At 46.1% G+C, this 10399-nt stretch overlaps 1 protein-coding gene across 2 annotated transcripts; it reads right to left on the reverse strand.

The window, feature by feature from the left end:
- LOC8058498 (patellin-3) lies at positions 5728-8816 on the reverse strand. Of its 2 annotated transcripts, none has more exons than XM_021447951.1 (4): positions 7215-8816; positions 6641-6783; positions 6393-6534; positions 5728-6294 (listed from the first exon to the last, which is right to left on the reverse strand). In XM_021447951.1, the coding sequence occupies exons 1-4, from the start codon at positions 8604-8606 to the stop codon at positions 6028-6030; spliced, it is 1944 nt and encodes a 647-aa protein (XP_021303626.1). In that variant the 5' UTR covers positions 8607-8816; the 3' UTR covers positions 5728-6027. The 2 variants fall into 2 exon arrangements, with proteins under 2 accessions (XP_021303626.1, XP_021303627.1); XM_021447952.1 differs by having other exon boundaries at positions 6641-6765; positions 7215-8814.

A 10399-nucleotide genomic window follows, 5' to 3' on the forward strand; every position in this document is an offset into this window, starting at 1 on the left:
AAGCAGATGTTCCACCTAAAATTCAAAAACTTTTTAAAATTTCTCGTCACATTGAATCTTGCGGCACATATATAAAAGTATTAAATATAGATAAAAAATAACTAAGGGTACAGTTTAACTGTAATTTACGAGATGAATATTTTGAACTTAGTTAGTTCATGATTGAACAATAATTACCAAATACAAACGAAATTGCTACAGTAGCCAAATCTAAAAACTTTTTAAATCTAAACAAGTCCTTAAAATACATGGCAGGGGCGGAGCCAAATATGCCAATAACTTTTTTATTAGTATAATTGTATATTTTTATATTATATTTAGTGAAATAATATTTGCTAGGGTTGGACGAGGGCTGACCACGTTTGCCGCCTGTCTTCTTTCATTACTCAAACCTCTACTCGATATACTCCATAAAAAAACTTAACTTGCTAGATTGATTATCTGAGAGAGATTATGTAACATATATCATTCTCTAATTTTGCAATAACAAAAATGTTGGGAAGCAAATTTTCTGGATGACTCAAACCTCTACTTGAGCACACATAACTCAATGTCTAATACAAATGCAAATAGGTGGAGTGGGACTAGGATAAAAACCAAATTGTGTTTTCTTTTCTTCTTCTTAGCTGTCTCTCATGTAGACATCGCCCCCGCCAACCCGTGTGTTGGGTATTTTAAACGTAAACAGAAAAATCCTCAAGCGCACGGATACCGATGTAGAGTGTACTAATTAAGATTCAATATCGTCCAAGGATAACTATATAATTATTTTTGGTGGGAAGAGAGAAAGTTTTCTGAGAGTTCTCTAGTTGATCTAAGAATCAAGAATTACTTCAAAGATTATTTATTTCGGGACATCAGAACACTAACCACAGAAAGAGATGAGAAGGGGGAATACAACGACCGTTAGGGCTGTCACTACCCAAGGGCTACCACAACAATCCACAGGATTGGGTGCAATTCTAGGTAATTGCAAGACTAAACACCACGTCTAATCTATTAAATACTACTCTAGCGTTGTAAAGACTAGAGCACTTGATGCAAGCGGGAATCCAATAAATAACTTGAATGTAAATAAAAGTAATTAAAGAACTCAGGAATTATGAATTGAAGAACTTGGAGAACGATGAAGAACGAACCAGTTGCAGCAAAAGTATAATGTTGAGGAAGATCCGACAGATCCGGCTCCTCCTCCGCTCTCCTCTTCTCTCTCTCTCTCTATTTTCTAGATTACAACTAGAACTAACTAGAACTAGAACTAGATGAACTAGAGGGATCCTCTCTACTTGGATGAAGAATTGAAACCCTAGCTTTGATTCTGTAGAAGAGGTATGATCTCCAGGGGTCAGGGGGCCTTGCTTATATAGTCTTTTCAGATGAATCTGGGCCGTCGGATCAAACTGACATTAATGGCACGGTTTTCCTTGATCCCTTAGGTCGATGGAGCATGATCCGCATGATTCACCGTGATTGGCTACAGGAGGTGGGCGGGCGCCCAGGAGGGTAGGGCGGGCGCCCTGCCCCCGGGCCCGATCGCCTTCCCGTTCATTCCCGTGGCTTCTGGAGTCTTCTAGAGGATAGAAAATTGCGCGGCACGTTAATATCTCTATGTAAACCCGACGTGTGGGCCTTTCCTCTGTATTTCCTAATAACCCCCTGCAGAAATAGACAAACACCAAAACTCGTGGAATTCTGTCAGATAAAACCCTAAGTCTGGGTGTTGGTTGCATTTGGAGCCTTTTCCATGATTAGTTGACGGTCAAATGTGAGCATTAAGGACCGTCAACACCGTGAGTCTCCTCCTATGTCGCCGGCCCATGTTTCTTTAGTGTCGCCCCGAGCCTGCCCTAGCTAACTGACGGCCCTAAGGATCCTGAGGCCAACACCAACTACCTCTTCTAGAGACGCAACTACGTCCTTCTCTCCGCACCGCCAACGGACTAGTTTGTGTCTACTTTCTAATCATATATGTCCTATGTGTACACCCTCTTGTATAGCCATCGGAACAATGCAACAATAAGACAAGACAACATTGAAGGGATCATGCCCCCCCCCCCACACACTAACATATGACCAAAAATTTTCATTAGTATAATATTATGATTCTCATTTATATTTATTGGAACAATATAACAAATCATTGTCATATACACTACTTATTAATATCTTCTACTCCCTTCGAAAAGGCGTCGTTCTCACTTTCTAATATGTCAAATATTTTGGACTTTGACCATATATATATAATATTAATATCTATAGTACATAATTAATATCGTTGGATAGATCGTTGAATATTCTCATGATAAACTTATTCAATAAAATATTAATATCTATAGTATATCAGTATCATTAGATAATATATTCTCACATAAAATAAATGTTACTAATATTTTTGTAGAAACGTAATCAAACTTAAGACCAACACTAGTTCCATAGCGAAACTTTTTACGTGAAGGATGGACTAGATAGCAAAATCAATAGAAAACACAACTAGATAAAATCATCCCTATGAATTCCTTTGAAACACTAGGCTAGTAAATCTCGAGATTTATAAAGTCGTCCTAGAGCCTTATTTAATGGACATGTCGCCTACTACTAAAACAATAGTCTTAAATTCTATAATACATATAAGAAAATAAGAGCAATTCTGTCCAAGTCGTTGAACTAACACAGACGATCACCAATGAAAATCAAATTAGTTGAGCCATACACAGTTTTCCTAAGTTGGTTCTTTTAGTCGTTCCCGTGTATAATTTTTGGCTCCAAGTTTGGAGAAAGAAGAAGAAGAAGATGATGATGATGATGATGATGATGATGATGATGATGAAGAAGAAGAAGAAGAAGAAGAAGAAGAAGAAGAAGAAGAATGTGCAATGCAAGTTGGCTACTATATGTTGACCGTCGTGAAGGAGGAGAAAAGGTGAGGATGGAAATGCAATGCAAGCAGTGAAGTATTACCTCCGTCCAAAAAAAATCCTCACATTCTGAGGAGTCAAAGATTCTTAATTTTGACCAAATATAATTTAAAAAATATTGATATTTATAGTGTGTAACAAGTATATTTTCATAATAAACTTAATTGGAGACCTAACGGTATATAACATCTTATATAAACTTGGTTAAACTTAAAGATCTTTTGACTTCTCGTGAAGCGAGATTTACATTCTTTGTTGGACGAAGAGAGTAGAAGTAGGCCTGCTGTACATGGCCCGCAAGATGGCCAGTCCTACTTGCCTCCCCTAATGCATGAGCTTGCATGTGTGACCATGACTAAGTGTGTTTGGTTCGTTTTCTTGACAAATCTGGCTAGCAAAACTAAGACAGACTAGCTCTAACTAGCTTTAGCTAATGCAAACAACACATGTTTGGTTGCATGTGTTTGGTTAGAAGGTGTGTTTGGTTGTCTAGTTTACTTTGTATAGAATCACCTGTTCCTTCAACCGATATGTTTACCCTTGTGAGGCTTTTTGGTCGAACAGGTGTGGGCATGTGAGCATGGCACCACCCTGCTCGACGAACCTGCTCCATCCCACCTTGGCCGGCGAGCAAGACACAACCTTGGCACAGCACGGGGGCCAGCAGGTGAGGAGCACTGGATCTGCACTAGATCCGCACAACACGGGAGGTCAGTCAGCTATCGATTTGCCATAGAGAAGCACCAGATCCGCACGGGTGGGGTGGTAGAGGGGAGCAAGGTCGCCGCCAGGTGGGGTGGAGGAGGATGGGAGTAGGGTCGCCGAATCATAGCGGAGGATGACAAGCAGATGCGCCCGCCGCTGAGCTTGTGGTAAAGGTGGACGACGAGCTCGTGGTTGCGCGCCCACCTCACCGAGGTTGAAGGGCACCAGGCCGTGCGAGGTGATCCTTCGAGTGCCCACCTCGCTCCTCCTCGTCCACCACGTCAAGCTCAACGCGCCACCCGTAGAGCACTCCTCTGCTTCCACCGCCGGCTATGGCAGAGAGCGGAGGAGAGCCCACAATGGTGGCAGCAGAGGGTGGAGGAGGGGCAGGCTCGCGTGATCGGTAGGGTGAAGGAGACGACCGGAGGAGGAGAAGACTCACGAATGAGGGGGTGAGCGGACTCGTGCTCGAGCCTAGCGCAAGCTTGGCTCCACGGAGGCGGCCAAATCGGGTGTTCTCGGAAGCTAGAAAAACCATACAAATTGGTCTTCTATAAGCCTAGCTAAGAGGCGAACCAGAAACCATACAAGCTCAACCTTTACTGTAGACTAGGGGATTATGCAGAAACCAAGCAGGCCCTATGTTACCACACGTAGAAATGCAAGAACCCCACGGGCGCGATACACAGCGATCCTGATGAGAAGAGCTCCCGACCAAGCCCAAGGTAGGCAAAGGCAAACCATAGCGGCTTCGTAGTTTTCTCTGGAAGGAAATGCCATTTTTTAAATCGTGAGGCTCTTTCCCTAATCACCGAAAAACCGGATAAAGACGGGGCAACGCATAGGTTGTCTGTCCCCTCGACCCCTCGCATCGGCGGCCTGCATTATTCGTGCAGGTACAGGTCGAGGATCATGGCGTCGTGGCCGCGCTGGACACACATCATGACTGGCGACTGCCGAGCCCAGCTGCCAAGCCCAGGCGGCGCCTCATTTTGGTTTTTATGGCCTCGGACCGGTGGCCTGGTCAAACCACTCACACACACAGTCACAGACATTCTCCTCGGCGTGGTAGTTGTTTGGCCTTTGTTTCAGATTCCCGTCACGAATCTTTACACGTATACATAGAGTATTAAATATAAATAAAAATAAAAACTAATTTTACAGTTTAATCGGAATTGACGAGACAAATCTTTTGAACCTAGTTAGTCTATAATTGAACAATATTTGTTAAATACAAACGAAAATGCTACTTATTTATATTTTGCAAAAAAATTTTAAGTAAACAAGGCCCTTCCGTCCAAGTCCAGTGTCCATCTATCTATCTACAGCTTGCTTGCTCGCTTTGCTGTGTCTTTTGTTTGGACTTTGGTTCTTTGCTTTTCGTCCAGTGATTGGAATCACAGCCTAGCATTATGTCCCACCACCTAAGCATGATTAACGGCCATCATTAGAAGCACAAACACGCTGGAGGATGCCTGCCTTGCAATCAGCCATTACCATGTTGTCATGTTGCCATGCAAATGATACACAGTATTACAACAGAAAGTGTTCCTTTCCCTGATTAGGAATGGCATCAGCGCTAAATACTCACACATACACACTGCCTTTTTCTTGCAGTGTTCTACAGACTGATTCCAAAGCGACATAAGCATGGAAGGGGTGAGATCCTGACGTCCGTAGAATGGAACTTGTCTGAAATGGCTCGCCATGATCGATGCCAAATGCAAAGCAAAGCACCAGGGGAAACGACAAAAACGGAATCAGCAGAAAAACATGGGGAGGGACACAGGGCACATATTAGGCATGCTTTCTAACATGTTGATGGAAGAGAATCCATGGATGAAATGTACAGACACATGTACAGTACAGAGCAGCAACTATTCTTCAGTCCATCGCTATCTCATAGAACAAGCTCTCACTTTGGTTACTTGCAAAATATTTTACAAAATATGAATAGTATCAATTTCGTTTGCATTTGACAAATATTGTCCAATCATGAACTAACTAGGCTCAAAAGATTCGTTTCGTCAATTCAAATCAAACTGTGTAATTAGTTTTTATTTTCGTCTATATTTAATACTTTATGCATACGTCTAAAGATTCGATGTGACGGAGAATCTGAAAAATTTTATAAAATTTCTTGGAAACTAACAAGGCCACTAGAGACATACAAATGCGACCCCAAAAAAGAACAGCAAGCCAACAAATAATCAAAGAACCGAGACACAGAACGGGCCTAGAAAAAGTAACAGAGAAACTCTTTATTGTCCTCCTCTCCTATCATGCAACATGTTCAAATGGTGGCGGGTATGGACCTGTGGACCTGGCTAATGGCGATCGATCAAATTACGTCGGGGTGGTCAAGCTCAAGCAGCTGGCTGTGCTGCCCGGAAGCTGTAACCACACCTCAGGCGGCGGCGGATTCGGCGGTGCTCTTCACCTTGAACCGGTACAGCAGCTTCTTCTTCGTCGACGCCGGGTTGTTCACGGCGAGCACAACCTTGCCGGGCTCAGTGACCTTGAAGCTCCCCTTCATGATCGGCTCCTCATGGGCTGGCACTTTCCTCGTCTTCTGCACGATCACGGTGTAGCCGCCCTCGGCGTCAGGGGTGAATTCAGCACCATAGCTCACCTCCCATCCCAGCACGCGGAGCTCCCACACCACGGTGGAGTTCTGCAAATTAAAGATGGCGATTAGTTTCATCGTCACAATGTGGGATTCGCATGTGATGAGATTAAGGATGCAGGAAACAAGGAGCCGGCCAAACAAACCTCGGTGGCTGGGATTTCGATGGTTTCTTTGGAGGATGGTTTCACGGTGAGCTCGGTGACAGCATCAGAGGTGGAGAACTCGGTGTCATCTTCCTTGTACAAACCACCGAATTGGACCGGAACTTGCTCTGGCGCGATGTATCTGTATCGAATTCGATGCAATGTGAGGATGTGAAATCTGAATTTGTGATAGCAATGGCATACTGATTGATAGAATAAGTCAGTTTGTTGTGTGCAAGACTGCAGACCTGAAGAGGGTCTCCGCGGACTTGCCGGGGCTACAGAAGACGATCTTGCTCTTGGTGCGCTGAGTCAGGAATGGGCTCATCACTTTGTTTGCCGCAAGGTACCACCACGGCACATTGATAAACACCTGCAATTGATCAATGATCTGACCAAATCAATTTCCCCCAATTCAGAAAAACAGTCCCAATTGAGAAACATGTATGCCATTCTATGGCAAGAAGCAGAAGCAGCTACACAAGACTGGCAAAAGCAGGAAGCAGCTGCGTGAAAAAGAGGGAAGCAGGCAGGGCCAAAAAAGTCCCAGCCTTTGTTTGCACCACTATTTCGAGTTAGCACTAGCCTGCTGAATGTTACTGTTACTAGAAACAAAGCATGACAGGGGCATAGAGAATTCAGGGATCCTGTTTTTTAACCAACAAGCACAAAACTGAATACCGCGGAAATTCTCGGCTTCTTAGCTGAAAGTGTAGAATTTTGGACTATGATTCTAGGATCGAAGATCATTAAATTCCTTTTTTTCTCCTTTTGATGAAAGGGATGATTCGATCCGGTGTAGAAGAAGAGAAAGAGAAATACCTTCTTGGCCACGAACTCGGGGTAGTTGTCCTGGAGCAGGGCGAGAGCCTGGCGTGTGACGGCACGGTGCTTGCCGAGCATGGGCGGCGAGTTCTTGAGGTCGGTGACCTGCACCATGGAGCAGATGCCACTGGGCGAGAAGTCGAGCTGCTCCCGGATGCCGCGCTCGAGGAGCTGGATGCGCCACTTGAGGAAGCGCTCCCGCTTCTCCTCGTCGCCGAAGGCCTTCTCGTAGAGCTCCTTGTCCTGGAACTCGCCGTAGACGTTGTAGCAGACGGGGTGGCCCTCGCGGTCGGCGCCGCGATAGAACACCACGTTCTCCAGCTCCGGCAGGCCGAGGTCGGCGCCCAGGACCTCGTCGATGCCGAAGCGCTTGCGCCACAGCACCGCCGACTTGAGCATCGCCAGGGCCTCCTTCACCTTGAACTCGCGCGCGCGGAGGAACTTGAGCAGCACCGTGTCCGTGCGCTCGTCGTCGCCCACCAGCGGCACGCCCCAGATCAGCTCCTCCTTCGGCTCGGCCACCTGCGCCAGTGCGGACTCCGCCTCAGGCTCGACCGCGGTGGCGGCGGCGACGGTCTCCTCGATGGCTTCCACCGTTTTGGTGGCTTCCTCCTCGGCGACCACGACCGTCTTCTCTTCGGGCTCCGGCTCAGCTGGCTTGGTCTCCTCGGTAGCCGCCTCGGCCTTGGGCTCCTCGGCGACCGCTTCCGCCGCCGCCTCTGCCTTGGGCTCCTCCTTGGCAGGCTCCTCCGGCGCGGGAGCCTCAGTCTTGGGCTCTTCCGGCGCGGGAGCCTTAGTCTTGGGCTCTTCCGGCGCGGGTGCCTCATCCTTAGCCTCCTCGGCCGCTGCTACTTCCGCCGGCGCCTCTGTTTTGGGCTCTTCAGGTTTGGCCTCTTCCTTGACGGGCTCTTCGGCGACTGCCTCCTCAGCCTTGGGCTCATCCTCCTTGGCCGCCGCTGGAGCTTCTTCCTTAGCCTCCTCCATGGTCGGCTCCTCCTTCTTGGCCGGCTCCACCTTGGCTGCCGGCGGTGGTGGCGGCGGCGGCAGGTTGAACTCCCCGTTGGCGAGCGCGGCGGCGACGAGCTCCTTGAGCTGCGCGAGCGCCGTGCGCTCAAGGTTGGGGAGCTCGGACACCAGGTTACTCTCCTCCTTGAATGACCCGGTGCCGTCGATCACCGCCGCCTCATCCCCTGCGGCGGCGGCCTCCTCGGCCTCCTCCGCCTTCTTCTCCTCCTCCGCAGCCGCCTCCACGGCCTTCTCATCAGCCGCCACCTCCACGGCCTTCTCCTCAGCCGCTACCGGGGCGGGCTCCTCTGCCTTGTTGTCGGCCTCCGTCACGGCCACCTCGGCCGCGGGGGCGGCGGCTTTTGGCTTCGTCTCGTCGGCCATGCCTGCCTGATCGATCAAAGCGATCGAATCGAACGGCGTGTGTGGAAGGGAAGGGAAAGCGACAGGGCGGGCCGGAGTTGGTTCGGGAAATTTGGGGCAAAAGGAGAGAGTGGAGCGGGAGAGATTTGTAGGCAGCCGGCAGCAGGAGGGGGAGTGCACTGGCAGGCAGCGAAGCGAAGGAGAGGCAGGCAGGCAGAGCAGGCTGTCAGGTGCGCTGGAAGCGTGAGCCGGCAAGGAAGGGGAGCACGAGGTGTTTCTAGGTATGACTGGGGCAGGGCCCCATGATGTGCATGGATTAGCATGATGCTACTGTAGTTACAGTTTCGTTTGTTTAGTTAAAAAAAATTCAGATTTCGCTACTGTAGCACTTTTGTTTTTATTTGACAAATATTGTCCAATCATAAACTAACTAGGATTAAAAGATTCGTCTCGTGATTTACAGTCAAACTGTGTAATTAGTTTTTGTTTTCGTCTATATTTAATGCTTCATGTATGTGCCGCAAAATTCGATGTGACGGAGAATCTTGAAAACATTTTGAAAACAACGCCTTAGTTGACAGGCGCTCCAATCATTTGAAAGAACGAGGGCCTTGTTTAGTTTTTTTTTACAAAATGAACGCAGTAGTACTTCTATTTATATTTAATAAATATTATCCAAACATAGACTAATTAGGTTTAAAAGATTCGTCTCGTAAATTATAGACAAACTGTGTAATTAGTTTTTTTTATCTATATTTAGTGTTTTATGTATATACCGCAAGATTCGATGTGACGAGAATTTTTTTTGAACTAAACAAGGACCGACCTCTTACCTTATCTTATGTTATTTTTAAGTATGTAAGGGGGTGTTTGGCACGGCTCCACGAACTCTGCTCCACAAACTCTATATGGAGCAACTCCACAAAAAACTGGAGTTCGTGGAGTACCTCTTTAGGTGCTCTCACAACTCTACTATTTTTTCTCGAACTGAGTACGTGGAGCTGAAATTGTTTGGCTAAAAAACATGGAGCGGAGCTGAAAAACGTGGAGCAGAGCAGCCCCTAACGGGGTGTTTGGGACTGCTCTGCTCCACGTTTTACAGCTCCGCTCCACGTTTTTTAGCCAAACGGTTTCAGCTCCACGCACTCAGTTCGAGGAAAAAAGATGGAGTTGTTTGAGCACCTAAAGAGGTACTCCACAAACTCCCGTTTTTTGTGGAGCTACTCTACACTGGAGTTTGTGGAGCAGAGTTTGTGGAGCAGTCCCAAACACCCTCTTAAATTAGACAGAGCCTTAACAAAAGTATGAGAGATGATGTTAGAAATTTTTATTAGAAAAACAAAATCCCACCCATTGGATTTTTTAGACTTCGATCATTCATGGATAACAACAGTCACCGAGTCTAACCCATTTTTGAATTATCCACATCTTTCGTTACAAAAGTATATATTTATTCTGAATAAACGTCTCAACCTTAAGTTTTTGTTCATTGTATATAGAAGGAAAATGGATAAAAAAGAAAAAGAAAAAAAGAAAGGAGAAAAAGGTGTGAGAAACCGGGACGGATATGTCCGATCGGATACCACCCGCAAAACCTTTGTTGAAAACTTAAGATCACGTAACAAAGTTGTTAAGATAAGTTGTCTAAATAAATATTGCAAAAATTGTATCAGAAAAAAATATGATTAGAAGTTATGATGGTAAGTTATGTCTCGCAAAATATTATAAACAAATGTTACTAATATAATTTGTAACTTTCTACAAAAGAAAACTCACGGGAACAATTTTTTATTATAAACAACTCATCGTTGCCA

This window comes from Sorghum bicolor, chromosome 9, assembly GCF_000003195.3.
Source record: "Sorghum bicolor cultivar BTx623 chromosome 9, Sorghum_bicolor_NCBIv3, whole genome shotgun sequence".
NCBI lineage: Eukaryota > Viridiplantae > Streptophyta > Magnoliopsida > Poales > Poaceae > Sorghum > Sorghum bicolor.